The 15,670-nt window shown below is 42.3% G+C and overlaps 1 protein-coding gene across 3 annotated transcripts in view; it reads left to right on the forward strand.

Moving 5' to 3' along the window:
- DNAI3 (dynein axonemal intermediate chain 3) overlaps positions 1 to 13,149 on the forward strand; it is a 130,137-nt gene extending 116,988 nt beyond the window's left edge. For 2 of the 3 annotated variants that reach the window (XM_020988727.2, XM_020988732.1), the window contains 4 exons: positions 1,708 to 1,912; positions 6,661 to 6,752; positions 8,972 to 9,094; positions 12,795 to 13,149. In XM_020988727.2, coding sequence (XP_020844386.1) covers positions 1,708 to 1,912; positions 6,661 to 6,752; positions 8,972 to 9,094; positions 12,795 to 12,944 — 570 coding nt within the window. In that variant the 3' untranslated portion in view covers positions 12,945 to 13,149. Of the gene's footprint in view, positions 1 to 1,707; positions 1,913 to 6,660; positions 6,753 to 8,971; positions 9,095 to 12,794 lie in introns of those variants that run through there. The other variant, XM_020988731.2, reaches the window with a different exon arrangement.
- Positions 13,150 to 15,670: the final 2,521 nt, after the last annotated feature.

The raw sequence follows: 15,670 nt of genomic DNA on the forward strand, positions 1-15,670 counted from the left end.
GTTGAGAAAGAACAATACCCTAGCTGCTCTCACGTCCTAGTGCCTGTGGGGCACAACTTACGGAAACCGCGACAGACGGCCAGCGCCACAGCTCGCGAGCAGATCCATCCTGAACTTTTCAAAACAACCCCTTCCTTTTATCTCCTTAGAACTAGCTCATCTAGGCAAACAAAACGACATTCAGAATTCCCAGTTACAATCTAATTGGTCTGCTTATTCTCTGAGACCCAGGACTTCCTTCTTTGAGGCGTTGTGAGAGATTTGGCTAGCTTTGGACGCCTTACCTCTGACCCCTCGTGAGTCCCCCTCAGTCCACGAGGAAGCCATGAAGTACAAGGGGAAACACTGCCATTAGCCTCTGTCAACACCAGGACCAGGGATGGCCGTGATAGAGCAGAGACAAAGGACAGAAAGATCAGACTGGCAGAACTGGTACTACAGCAATCAGTCCACCAGTCAACAACACGTACTAAGTGCTTAGTATGTGCCACACACTGTAGTATATGAAGAAAGGAAAAGAACAGAAACAGTGCCCGCCCACAAGGAACTTCCACTCTAACAGAGGAAACAGCATAGAAATAAACAGGTATAGGAAAGCTAAGTACAGAGCAGAGAGAAAGGCAGGAAGGGGGCGAGAATGCCGAGCAGCCAGTCAGGGCTCCACAAGCGCGCCTGACTCAAAGATCAGGTTGAAGCAGTGAATAAGGTACCACAGGTAACCAGAGATGAGAAGCCAGGGAGACCAACAGAGAAGAGAGCCTCAATGTTAGAGGCAAAGCACAGGCCAAGGGAAACAAGGGGCAAGGTCAGAGGTCAGGCTGGAGCCCAAGCTCATCTTCAGTCTCAGCCAGGAAGCTGACTCATATTTGGTCCTTTCTAGGTCAACGGCCAATCCCAGGCCTTCATTATTTCATCTGGTTATAGTGCAGACTGAGGCAGCGGAAATGTGGGTGGGTCCTGACACTTCTCTTGAGGAAAGATCCTAAGGGATGTTCCAACTATCGCATATGTTATAGAAGGGAAGAAAGAGAAGGGTCTCCTGAGGATGGTCAGCCAAACTTATCCCAAATAGTATTTATGAACCCCATGGCAAGTCTTGGCTACTTTCCACTTGGAGGCTAGTTCCATGACTTTGGCCCCGGTCTGGTGAGGACAAGCAGTGGTTAACTTATAGTAGTATTGGCAGAGGAGTTCCCACCCTCTGATGCTGACTACCAGGGCTATGTGGAGATTCCAGCAGCAGCTGAGCCCCTTCAGACTGCATTTGTCAGTCTTAGATGGATAAGGACAGTCATGGGTTGTGTCCGCCAATTAAAATGTGAACACTTTGAGAGCAGGGCCTGGTTCACTTCTCTCTCTGCATTCCCAGTGCTCAGGGTCATGAATGCCCTTCCATTCCATTCTGTTAGGAAAGCTGAGATCAGAATAAGAGGTCAGGGAGCACAGAAAATGAAGAACAGAACTCCGCGTTTCTTTGTTAAATTAATCCGAGGGAGGACTTCAGTGGGGAGCATTAAGAACATAAGCTAATGGTCATAATGAACTCTTGTTGAATGGTACTGAATCAAAACTTAAGACATCACTTGTGGAATCTTCAAGAAAATTTTAGATTTGCCATTCAAAATAATCATTTATTTTATCTGGCAATAGCCAGAGGCTTGAAGCTTCTCTCAGCATTTACATGAGGTTTTGTCTCTTTCTTTTCAGCAAGGACCACTCCTTCTGTCAGCCTGCTCAACAAAAATGTACACTTCTGGACACTGGTCCTTGACGAGACCAGCAGTGTTCTTTGTGGGCAAAGAAGACGGATACATCGATATTTGGGACCTGCTGGAGAAAACTCACGAACCGGCCCACACGCAAAACATATGCATAACGTCAATCACATACATCAGACCCTGGATGTTCTCTAGTAGGTGAACTTTGATAAAGTGGCAACCTGAACTCATCTCATTCTTTATAATAACAATAGCTGGCATTAGAGAAGTGCTTTGGGTTGACAAAGTGAGAAGCTCTGGGGTGCAATGGCTAGAGGGTCAGTCTCAAGGCCAGCAGGACCTAGGTTGAAGTACCCTTTCCAATGCCTACTGGCTCTGGAAGTCCTGGCAAGTCACTTCAATGTCCTGGGGATCTGGGCCCCCTTTTAAGGCTAATCAGAGGCCCGGTGTCTGTCCCCGTCCCACTGTATGCTTACGACAAGTACAGGCATCTTAGCTTTATTTTGCCAATGAGGAAACTGAAGGCAAATGACCATGGTCACACAGCTTACAAGCAATGGAGCAGGGATTTGGACTCATTTCCTGATTTCAAGTCTAACAGAGTTTCCACTATGCCCAGTGCTCCTTGTTAACCTATTAACAAGGATCTTTTAAAGTGATCTTACTTAATATTAGAAGAATCATAAGGTAGGAAAAGGCTATAAAATGGTCCTCTGTCCTATCCTACAGGAAGTCATATGATCCATCCCTAACAGATAAAAACCCATCTGTTTTTAAAGACTTCCAGAGAAGGAAATGCCACAGCCTCCCTATACAACCCATTCCAAGATTTAACAAGTCTCCAGTGTGAGAAAACTATCTAACTTAAATCCCTCCTATGATGAGCTCAGCATTATGACTTTCCCATCCATTCTGGAAGGTGAGTGTGAAAGAAGGCTCCCTCCTCCATGAATGTGATGGACTCAGACCTTAAAATGGACAAAACGAAGAAGCCTAGTGAGTACTTTGCCCAGTTCACTTGTCTCCCAACTATGGCAGCTACCTTCCTCCCGGCCCCCATCCTGACTCAGACACTTGAATGGAAAGGGTCCTGTACATTTCTAATGTGCTTTGTACTTGTTCAAAGAGCTTTTACATTAGAAGGATACTTGATCTTCACAGCCACTCTGAGGAAGGGTTCTGCTCCCATTTTAGAGCTGATCGACCTACAGTCTTAAGGTGGGAAGGAACTTTAGAGGTCATTCACTCTGTCTGAAAAGAATCCCTCTACTGATCTTGACAGATGGTTACCTGGCTTCTCCTTGGACATCTCCAGTGACGGGTGGCCCACTGTATGACTTATCCCCTATTTCTGTCCTGGGTTCCATCAATCTTCCAGCCACCAAGGTCACAATCTTGACATCATCTTTATTTTCACTCACCTCACAAACTCAATCCGATGCCAAATCTTACTGTTCCGACTTCCACAATGTATCTCACGGTCACCCAGCCACCATCCCTAACGCACATCCTCATCACCATCCACAGGGACCACAGCCACCACCTTGCCAGCTGATGTGCAAGTGTCTCCCCACTCCAGCCCATCCTCCATTCAGCCGACAAAGGGATTTTCCCAAAGTGCAGATCCTCCCTTTCTTTACTAAGTAAACTCCAGTTTACTCTTACTGTTACCTCCCAGATCAATTATTTAAAGCTATTATTTATAATCTGGCCCCTTCCTCCTCTTCCCTTCCCCCCATATGATCCGCAATCCCCCAGTGCTGGCCTCCTTGCAGCTCCTCAAACACGAAGTTCCATCTCCCACCTGCCAGGCCGTCCACTGAGAGTTGCTCATGCCTAGAAAAACTGCTCATCTCACCTCTGCCTCTGAGATCACCTGGTTTCCTTCCAAGATTCAGCTGAAGCACCGCCACCTGGAGGAGGCCACTGCTGCTTCTCCTAGTTACTAGTATCTCCCCTGATATGCTCCCCTGTTAGAGTGGAAGTTCTGTCTTTGTATCCCTAGCACCCAGCACACTGCCTGGTACACAGTAGGTGCTTAATAACTGCTTGTTGACTGGCTGATCAGGAAGTTTTTCCTTGAACTAAAGCCAGCCTTTGTTGCCCCATGGTGAAACGCACAGGAGGTCTTGCCTCCGGTACCAGAGGGCAGCCAGCTAACATCACCGCCAAATGACATGACAGTGATTTGAATACTTGAAGACAGAATTGATGCCCCCTAACCCCGCCTCTCCTTACCCTAGACTAAACATTTCTCAGATTCTTCAACCAACCTTCCTACAACATGGCTTCAAGTCCATTCACCATTCTTGTTTCCTTCCTCAAGACAATGCTACAAGTGTGTCCAAGCCCCTCTTGAGGTTTGGCGATGAGGAGTGACCGCAGTATGTGGTCTACAGAGCGCTGCTGTCCTTGGCCAGGGCATTATACCTCTCATGAGGAAACCGAAGCTTATGTTCACTTTGTTTTTTTAATGTGTTCTTTTATACTTGAGGTCACTGCAAGGCCTCCAGTGAAGCCTGACACAGCTCTTCCAGCTGCTGACTGCTGACACAGACTGCCAGATTGTCCCTCTTGTTGGCTTCCAGGCCAAGGCTTTGCACATCCTGAGTAGAAGCCGCCAGGCACTAGTCTGCCAATCCCTAACCCCAATCAGCAAACAGAGATACCACACAGCAGGCTCTATCCTGAAATCATTCCTCCATTTGTACCTGTTTCCAAAAGCAGCTGACAGATGAGGAAATTCCCAAGGTCACAGAGTTAGGGGTGAATCAGACACTAAGAAGAATTGTTCTTTTTTTCCTTTTTAACTAGACTTAAGGCTTCACTGCCATAGAGAACTCCAGTAAGGTTGCCCCCTCTCTGAAGCAGATCAGCATCAATTAGGGGACATCCCTCACCATGCTGCCTCCTGCTGATGTGTGCATGACACTTTAGGTTTGCAGAGTGCTTTCTAGTGCTTATTAATCCTCAAAAAAGCCCTGAGAGAGCATTTTACAGGTGAGGAAACCATGACTGGGAGAGGTGATGGACTTGCCCTGGTGGCAGAACTAGCTCGTGTCCGAGGCAGAATTTGAATCCATGTCTTCCAGATTCCAAGATGAGCGCTATCTCCACAAGCTCATGCTGCCTCTAGATAAGAGTCTTGACTAGGCACCCTCCCCTCAACCCCCATCTCCTGGATCTTAGTCCTGTGATCCGTCTCCTACAGAAGTAGCAGCAGAGTCCTAATCTGAACCCGTTCTGTGGTGCTGAAGCTGTTAGATCGTTAAATAATTAGAATGCCTTGGGACCTCAGCAAACAATAAACCAGGGCTTCATCCTTCCTACTGTGACTGCTTAGATACATCCTCTTCCTTCCCTTCTCTAGGTTAAGTAATTCCACTGCTTTAGCCTTCCCTTCCCTATGGACCATGTTTTCCAATCTTTTAATCTTTATGACTACCCACTATACTCACATCAGTTACTTTGATTAGTCAGGTAAATAATTTGGGGTGCATTCTGCATAAGTTTCTTTTATTATTATTATTATTTGAACTAATGGTAGAAGACTGAACCTGTTATTCTATTACCATAAGGAACTCCCAGGTAGGGAAATTCCCTCTCCCACTGCAGCTCAGAACCTTCTCCACAGTTCAGATTGTTATTCAATTGTTTCAGTCGTGTCCCTATTTGGAGTTTTCTTGGCAAAGATACTGGAGCAACCCGCCATTTCCTTCTCCTGCTCATTTTACAGATGAGGTAACTGAGGCAAACAGGATGACTTGCCCAGGGTCACATAGCTAGTGTCTGAGGCTAGATTTGAACTCGGATCTTTAAGACTTCAGACCCAAGCTATCCACTAACCCACCTAGCTTCCTTGTCACCACCTAGCTTCCCTGTTCACTGCAATTTATAGTCTTATATTTATATCATATTTTCACATGTAACATGTATTTATAATGCCTAAAGCATGGAGAGAATAAGTAACTTGCCCAGGGTAAGGAAAAAAATAATATATAAAAATGTTCTTGGAGATGAAAGATAATTCCTGAGAAAGAAATATTATCCCTTTCTTTGGAGGGGTGGCCTGAATTTCTACAAGGTTCTCTGATTCCGAACATGTTTACAGTGTTGCTTTTGTCCCAGAGATACACAGGCATTTATTTTCATTCCATTCCTTTATTCCCTTCTCAAAAAGATTAGACATAGAATTTATTTTAATTATCCCAACTTCCCAATGTTTTCCAGATCAGTCATTGCCAAGCTATACAGCACCTGTTGTCAAGGTGTTTGCTACTTTTAATTAGTCCAAAATCCTAATTTTCCTAACTGTTCAATAGCAAGAATCTACAATCTATTTGAATGAAATCTCCTGGGAGGAGAAAGGAGAAAAACAACAAATGTGATGAGGTTTTTTTTTTAATGAAAATTAGCAGCATTTGATATTTTGTTCATATTTTAAAATCTCATGGAAAAAAATCTGTTGCTCTGTGGCAGAGAAAGTAGTGGGTCTGGTTGCTGCTTTGAAATCCCTCTGGATCATGGAAGCTTATTTTCCCTTTGAGTCTTACAAACTAAAATATCCTCTAGAAGTATTCTTTGAAAATTGCCCCATATGGCATCATTAGCATCCCCTTTGAGCATGTCTGTTATCTACCCAATGAGTTAGGATGGAAGGCTCACAGAGAAGCAGAGATAAGGAAAGTGTGGTTGGAGGAAGGCTCAGCATGGCTGACAAAAGGTTTAGAATCTTTGTTCTGTTCCCCCAAACTGGAAAAACTGACTTCCATATGTCTATGTGGTCTCTACTGTAAAACCCAACACAGGCTCCATGACCCATGCAACCACATGTCAAAGCAACAAGTACCCGAGGAGACTGCAAAATAAAAACACATGGATGTTTAACTTCTAAAATTACTTTTTGTTTGCTAAGTTTTTCCTCTTTTTAAAAATCTTTCAGCAAGGCAGCAATTTCTAGCCATAGCTGATTATTTTGGAACGCTGCATATATTAGAAATTCCATGGACGTTAAGTCACCCTTTGGTCAATGAGGTTGGTAATATTTTGCTTTGGGGATCTGTGTGATTAGATATCTCAGTGGCATTATTTTAAAAAAGTTGTTTTGGGTTCTTTTAGCTATGGACTTACTAAGTTTAGAAACAATGGTTAGCCCTTTGTTGTGTGCTCATACAACTCAGAAAATTCTAGAGTTCGGCATCATACGTGTAAAAAATGGAGAGAATTGGGGGGGCGGTGACAGAAGGGAGCGCAGACTGGGAGGGGGGTAGTCAGAAGCAAAACACTTTTGAGGAGGGACAGAGCAAAAGGAGAGAGAGAATAGAATAAATGGGGGGGGGAAAGAAGGCGGGAAATACAGTTAGCAATATTAACTGTGAAAAATAATTCTGAAGCAAGTTTCTCTGATAAAGACCTTATTTCTCAAACATAAGAGAACTGAGTCAAATTCATAAAAAATAAGAGCCATTCTCCAATTGATAAATGATCAAAAGATATGATCAGTTTTTAGATGAAGTAATCAAAGCTATCTATAGCCATATGAAAAAAAAATACTGTGGCTCTCTATTGTTTGGAGAAACACAAATTAAAACAATTCTGAGATACTATCTCAAACCTATTAGATTGGCTAATAGGACAGGAAAGATACATGACAAATACTGGAGGGGATGTGGGAAAAAATGAGACATTAATGCACTGTTGGTGGACTTGTGAACTGATTCAACCATTCTATAGAGCAATTTGGAACTATGTCCTAAAGGCTATAAAACCACCCATACCCTTTGGCCTAGCAATACCATTCTTAGGTCTGTATCCCAAAAGAGATAAAAAACAAAAAAGGAAAAGAATCTATTTGTACAAAAATATTTATATCAGCTCTTTTCTAGGAGCAAAGAATTAGAAATTGAGGGGATGCTCATCAATTAGGGAATAGCTGAACAAGTTGTATATATGATTATGATGAAATACTATTATACTATAAGAAATGATGAGCAGGATGCTCTCAGAAAAACCTGGAAAGGCTTGCATGGGCTGATACAAAGTGAAATGCACTGTGTACAAAGTAACAGCAATATTATAAGATGATCAGCTGTGAATGACTTAGCTATTCTCAGCAATACAAAGGACCCAAGACAACTCTGAAGGAATTATGATGAACAATGCTATCCATCCCCAGAGAAAAAACTCTTGGTGCAGGTTGAAGCATACTTTTTTTTTTACTTTCTCTATTTTTCTTGAAGTTTTTTTTTGTCTATGTTTTCTTTCACAACATGACTATTGTGGATGTGTTTTGCATGACAACACATGTATAACCTATATCAATTGCTTGCCTTCCCAATAAGGAGGAAGGAGAGAATTTGGAACTCAAGGTTTTAAAAACAAATGTTAAAAATTGTTTTTCCATGTAACTTGGGGGGAAAATGAAATACAATTTACCTTAAAAAGTGGAGAGGATTGTAGAGGTCACTGACTCCAAGCCCTTCCCTTTATGAAGGAGAACCTGAAGCTCAGAAAGGTGGGGCGAGGCAGAGTTCAAATCTTGGTCCTCTGACTCCATCATTTCTCTACCGGCTGCTCGACTGAACCCTCCTTCTCCAAATAATCCCCACTAGAATTCACTCAGTGAGCACTCATTCAGTCAAACAGGGAGTTTACTCATATTTCATAAGTCAAACAAACTATAATTGTAGGGGTGGGAGACCAACCAAAGAAGAACAGAATTGATTTAAAGAGAAGAATTGACTTTAAGAATCAGTAACTATGAAAGGAAGGATATGGGTTACAAACAGCATGCATGAAGCTAACATGAAAGTATAGTATCATTCTTCCCCAGTGGACTGTAAGTATGGTGAGTCCGTACTAGACACAGATTTGAACCAAAGGAAAACCACCAAAAGCTCATAACTTTTCCCCTTTCGGGGAAAGAAGTGCTACTTATATTCACATCAAGCACAATTCAACATAAAAGGTTCTAATAGGTGGAATTTCTCCCATGAGAGATGGACCTGTAAGACACTTAGCAAAGTCACTGATGTATACAGTTTTGGACAAGTTTGAGAGGACATTTAGATCAGCATATGCTACTTGTGACTTATCCAGGGCCTACACAAATGAGTAAAGCAAAGAAAGGCCCTGGAAACGACTATCTCCATTCTAGAACTTCTAATGATCAAAGGCAATGTTGCTGAGCTTTGTGCTATCGTCTGAAATGGAACTTCTGGATTATGCAATTGTCTCTTTGTTTTTGTTAACAGGTACAAAGTGTATACCATTACTTTGACAGAGAGGTCAGTCATTTGAAATACACAGAAAAACGCAAAGAAATCCGAGCAAAGCAAAAAACAGAGTTGCACCTGGAATCAGAGAAAAATAAAAGTGTAAGTGAAAATTTAAGGAACAAACCTTTTTTTCCCCCTCTAACATCTAGCCTTCTGTCCTTCAGCCATGAAGACTAGCTTTGGTCAGGTCCTCTTCCTTCCCCATCTCTCCTCAGGGTAAAGAAGATATTTCTCAATCATTCATGAAAAAGGAGATGCCAGTCTGATGCCCTAGGAAATCTCACCCAATTTCCCATCGAGGATTCCCTTGGGATGTATCAAAGGGCAGGGGTATTCTCTTCATCTGTACAGGACAGCTGGGTGGTTTGGAACGTTATGTGGGAGGTACAGCAAGCAGGCCAAGGTGGCTGGATCATGGAAAGCATAGAGGAGAATAACGTGTAATAAGCTTGGTCAGACCGTCACACAGAGAAATGTGTTTTACCCCAGGGGCAACAGGGAGGCACTGAACCTTCTTTTTTCCTCCTACTACATACAGCTTGGTTCTTTTAAAAGGATTTTTCCAATTTAATATGTAGTCTCAACAGTGTCCTGCTTCTCTCTATATCCTCTTAACTTTCTTTTGCTTTCTTTCTTATATGTTTTAATGATTCATCGGCATTCTTCTCTTTCTTTTTCTTCATTTTTTTCTGATGAGGTAATTGGGGTTAAGTGACTTGCCCAAGGTCACAGAGCTAATAAGTGTCAAGTATCTGAGGCCAGATTTGAACACAGTCCTCCTGACCCCAAGGCTGGAGCTCTATCTACTGCACTACCTAGCTGCCCTCCTTTTTTTTCTTTTCTTTTCTTTTCTTTTCTTAATAAAGTATCACTATCACTCCTCTGCCTGCTCTCATTTGGGGGAAAAAATCAAAAACCTTAATTTGTAATAAGTAAGTGATAGGCACAAAAAACAAGTCAATAGAACTCCTTGGGCAGGGGATGTGTACCCAGGTAAGATCTGTGTTTTACTTTTAATAAAATTTGGTCATGGCTCAAAAGCTGCAGACTGAATGACTATCACTTTGGCAGCTGTATGCATTGGAGAGGGGAAAAATCATAAAGAACTATGATGGTGGCAGACAGGCTCAGGACACAAACCAAGAAAAAGAGAATCCAAAACATCTGTAAGCAAAGCTTCAGAGAAAAATATAGGTTGGGCAAACACTCAACTAGAATTTTTGAAAGAAGTGAAGCAAGTTTTTTACCAATGAAATGAGAGCACTTAAGGAAAAAGTTGGGGGGAAAATGAGAGCTATGGAAGAAAGAATGAGAAGGGAATTAAGAACTTGGCACAAGATGCACAAAACTTTGCCCAAGAAACAAACTCCCTCAAAATCCATATGGACCAAACAGAAATCAACAACTACATGAGATAGCAAGAAATAATGAAACAAAGTCAAAAGACTAAAAATACAGAAGAAAACATATCTCACAGGCAAAAACAACTGACCTGAAAAAACAAAGACTGAGGTAAAGAAAATTAAGAACCAGTGGACTATCTGAATGTCATGACCAAACAAAGAATCCAGACATCAAATTTAAAGAAATCTTAAAGAAAACTACCCATGTCTCTTATGATGACAGGGCAAAATGGAAATGGAAATAATCCACTTCCTGAAAGAAACGCCAAAATGAAAATTCCAAGCAATATCACAGCCAAAATCTAGAGCTTCTAGGTCAGAGAAAATACTGTGAATAGCCAGAAAGCAACTCATTATGTAGATAGATTTCTACAGATTCTCAACATCTCCTTTAACACTTAATCTAATGTTTAATATATGTTTGGCGATCCAATAATAATCCTACTGCTTAATGAAATTGTACCACTAAACACTGTGATGGGTGACAACAATAGAATATGAAAGTAAGATTTGCCCAAATGAAGCTGATTATAGCCTCTGACATACATTGGCTGCGTGACTCTGGGCAAGTCATTTAACTTCCTGGTGCTCTAAGCAACTGTCTAAGAATGTAGATGACAAAAAAGGTGCCAAGAGGCTTTGGTGGAGATGAAATCACAGACTCAATCCCTATCTCGTCCTATAGCATTCTTTCCTAGTACAGACACTTGATGCAATTCACTGTATTTTTAAAATATCATCTGCTCTTCTTCTGTTTTTAATGTTTATTCATTCCTTTTGTTGTCATTATTGTGGTTTTACACAGAAGTCATTTTCCAATTCTTAGAAACCTGACAAGTTAGTCAATCAAGAAAAATGTATTAAGTGTCTACTATGTGTCAGGTACTGTGCTAAACACTAGCTCACAATCTATACTTCTCGCTTTTCAAACAAGGAAAAACAAGTTAAGCCAACCAAGTAATCACATGGATAATGGAGCAGTGCCATCACTAGGTATGCCCAAAACCCCAGAGCATGCCTGCTGACGGCACTCCAGGAGGCCAGCACATGGCTTCCACATCATGAAAGCTGCAGGACCCTTGGTCATGGCTCAAAAGCTGCAGACATAAATAAATAACAAGACTAAAGGGGGCAGAGATGTTACAAGCTAAGCATGCCTGATGGTAGAATGAGGAGAATGTCAAGTAATGATTTATCTTTCAGCATTTTCCAGCAGTCAGGATGACAGACAGGAACTCGGAGCAATCTAGGGGATCACCCAGTCCAGATGTCGTTTACCATGTCTGATGAAACCTATGGACCCTTCGTCAGAATAATGTTTTTAAAAGCATACAGCAAAATACAGAGAACTATGATAACTACAAATATGATTATATAAATGCTTTTTAAAAAGAGTTTATAGACTCCAGATTAAGACCCCCTGATCTAGTCTGACCCTTTTATTTCACAAAAGGAAACAGAGGCACTGAGAAAGGAAATGGGCTATCCAAGATCACACAGACAAGTACCAGTTTTCCAACCCAGGTCTCCTACCCCCAGTTCCTGCCTTCTTTTCACTACAGCAAATTGCCTCTCTCCCTGCAACCAATTTCTAATTAATTAAGAGCAGTGATTAGTAACTTGGAATTGTGCTATCCTAGAACCCAAAACTTAATTACTTTTAAAAATTAAAGTGAGTGAAAATTGTATTTGTGCCCTGTGGTACCTTGGGAAAGGGAATAGGTGTGCCACGTTACAAAACCTAAAGGGACAGAGTGTCCTAATTTCCAGAAGGCCTGCCTGCAATGTGTGAATTGCAGAATAGGTCATTAGCATGGACATTAGTGTAACCATCCCTTGATGAGTTAGGGGTGTGTCTACCCCAAGCATGTGAAGACTTCCCCAGGTAGAATGGGCAGATGAGAACAATTTGTTCCAACAGAAATGAAGGCGGCTGAAGCAGGCTAGATATCAAAGATGCCACAGTCATCCACTAATTCCAAAGCCACCACCAGTAGTCCTGACTTTTGTCTGACCACTGGACTTTCGTGACTCTGGAAGAGAGAGTGAGGCTGATGACTTTGCACAGCTCTGCCTCACTTAAACCCAATTCACTTGTAAGCCAAGACATCACCCCATGATGTCATTGGTCCTCTTGGAAAACAAAGAACAAACAACATGTGTCACAAAAAAAACCCAACAATTTTTTTTAGCTTTTACAAAGAAAAATTGGCTTCAAAGGTGCTAAAAAAAATCTACAAACATCTCTGCTCAAGCCTTCTAGGTTGATTTAAATGCAAAAAAAGATAGTACATTTCCACTAGATAGTAGCAGTCTAGTGACTCCAATCTTCTTATATATATCAGTACTTAACATTAAACATCTAATGCGATTTTCTTTTCCTCTCGTTTCCCCAGAAAGCTGTTCAAAAATCAAAAGAACAGTTAGAAGCTGAGCTGAGGATGAACTATGAAGAGTATTTGGATTTCGAAAAACAAACGCTTGGAAACCTCGGGGTGATCCCAGAAACAGACAGACTCTCATCCTCATTCAGAGACCTCATTTAAGTGGCCAACCCCTGGGCTGTCTTTCTGAAGCTTTCTCCACTTTAGGAATGTCTCTCCCCCCTTTCTTAGTAATGACTCGCTTCTGTATCAGTTTCCCATATTTACACTGTACATAAAATAAGTAGGGAAAATGAACCTAAGGTTATTAATGTATAAGTGTAGATAAATTAACTTCACTGGCATACATTAAAACAGCTTGAATGAGCAGCAAGAGTGGCTCTCTTTCATTCACAGCCCAGGGATTCTTAGCCTGCCTTGCAGAACTTGCATATGGGAATTATTGCCAGTAGCACTGAAGGGGACCTAGCAGTTAGTTGCTCTCAAAGATGGGCTCTCACCTATCACCCCTCCCCCCCAAGATGTAACCACTGAAATCAAAACAAAAGCTGAAGTTGGCCCTCACTCTTAGATTTAATTTTGGCCATCCCCACCAGTCAGTCAGTCAACAAGCATTAAGACCTTGGTCTATGCCCAGTATTGTTCTAAGTGCTGGGCAGGAAAGAGCTTACATTCTAAAGGGAGAGACAACAGGTAAATAATTGGGAAGATTTATGTACAGAGTAGATGGGAAGGCACTCTGACAGGAAAAGGCATAAGAACAAGGAGAGCTGGTCATTTTCAGCCTGGTAATCAGTAAGGTTTACCAGTCAACCTAAAGAGGTTGAATATTGATGAATGATTTGCATTTCGCCATTCAGCTCAATCAGAGCTGTCTGACATTCTATGAAAGGCATTAAGTCAGAGAATCTCAGCATTGGAGGGGAATTCAGAGCTCACCTCATCTAACACACTCCGATCTTCTCTATGATACTCAGACCCCCAATAATCATCTAGCCTTGGCCCGAGGATTTCCAGTGAAGGACTGCTGTCCAAAGGCTTCCCACTATTTAGACAGCTGTAATTGTTGGGAACTTTTTTCCTGACATCCAGCCCAAACTGGCACCTCTGCAGCTTATATCCATTGGTCTAAGCTAAGACCAAGCAGAACATCAGGCCCCGTACTAAAAATAAAGCCTCCAGATGCTGCCCTTCTGGTGAGAACAATGGGACTATCACCACCCTAGTGGTGGATCAGGGGTGGATCCCTGTGGAAAGCGGGGATAGGGCAAAACGCCCAAGCAGGTGTCCACGTGGGTGCCCTTGAGGAGCATAGGACGCCCTCTTCCTTCCTTGGCAGGTCCAATTTATAACCATTTGCAGCTTGTCTTGGCCAATGGCTTGGGGTTTTGGTCTAAACTTACTTTCTGCTGGACTGCTGTCCAACTTTCTCAGCAGTCTGTGTCAAATAGGGGGTAGCAGGGTTCCACAGTAACTGAAGTCTTTGGGTTTACCAAATGCCACGCTCTTTGTTTTGCTTCTGCATGTCATATTCTCAATCTGTTCTACCAACCGACCTTTTTTAATGATGATGATAATAGCAACAATTATATAGTGCTTACTAAGCGCCAGACACTTCACAATTATCTCATTTGATCCCTGGGAGATAACTATTATTATTATCCCCATTTTACAGCTGGGAAAACTGAGGCAAATAAAGGTGAAGTGACTTGCCAGGATCACACAGCAAATGTCTGAAGTCATACCTTAACTCAGGTCTTCCTGACTCCAGCCCTGATACTCTTACACTATACTACTTAGCTACCTTTTTTTTTTTTTAAACCACTACCATATTGTTTTAATGATTACTGCTTTATAGTAGTATTTGAGGACTGGTACCAATAGACCTTTTTCCTTCCCACTTTCTTTTACTATAACATCCAATTTCTGGACAGCTAAGTAGCACAGTGGATAGAGTGCCAGGCTTGGAATCAGAAAGATTCATCTTCATGAGTTCAAATCTAGCCTCACATACTTAACAGCTGTGTAACCCCAGGCAAGTCACTTAACCCTGTTTGCTTCAGTTTCCTCACCTGTAAAATGAAGAAAATGGCAAACTGCTCCAGTATCTTTGCCAAGAAAACTCCAAATTAGAACACAAAGAGTTGGGCATGGCTGAAACGACTGAAAAACAACAGCAGCAGCAAAAACTGAACTTCAACCGGGCCAGCACTCCAGCAAGGCAATTGTTCTATTTCTCATTAACTGATTCTCAGTGACGGCAAGTAGATGGAAAGGCGCATGAGAGGAAAAGGTTCAAGACAAGGGAATTTCATTCACCATAGAATGGTCAGGGTTGAAATTGAACATGGATGCAGTAGCGTTGAAGATAATGGGATGAGAGAACAGGAGGTGGGGGTTGTAAGCAGTTTTCTCCCGTGTGAACAGTGATTAATCAATACAAGAAAAGGCAGAGAAACGGGTAGTGGGAAATTTGTTAGTCATAGAGATAGGTGTGGGTAGTAGATGGAAAATAAAGCTCAAAGTCTTCAAGGAATTCTGTTGCTGGACAAGGGCCAGAAGTGTAGGGTCCTAGTCACATACACGTTCCTTCTTGGGGGATGAGCAGGGGAGGAACAAGGCCAGCAGAGGACGCTGACCTGCTGCTCCTTCTCTGTGGCGGGGCTGGGGCAGGGATGGTCCAAGGGTGCTGGACTGGGCCCAGGTCTGAAGCTTGCTGCTTTCCTGTGGTTACTCCTCTTTCTCCTAAGAATTATGAAATCTGGGGGCAGCTAGGTGGTACAGTAGATAGAGCACCGGCCCTGAAGTCAAGACCACCTCAGTTCAAATCTGGCCTCAGACCAAACCCTTGACACTTACTAGCTGTGTGACCCTGGGCAAGTCACTTA

The sequence above is a fragment of the Phascolarctos cinereus genome, unplaced genomic scaffold (genome assembly GCF_003287225.1).
Source record: "Phascolarctos cinereus isolate Bilbo 61053 unplaced genomic scaffold, phaCin_HiC Scaffold_5;HRSCAF=322, whole genome shotgun sequence".
Taxonomy (NCBI): Eukaryota; Metazoa; Chordata; class Mammalia; order Diprotodontia; family Phascolarctidae; genus Phascolarctos; species Phascolarctos cinereus.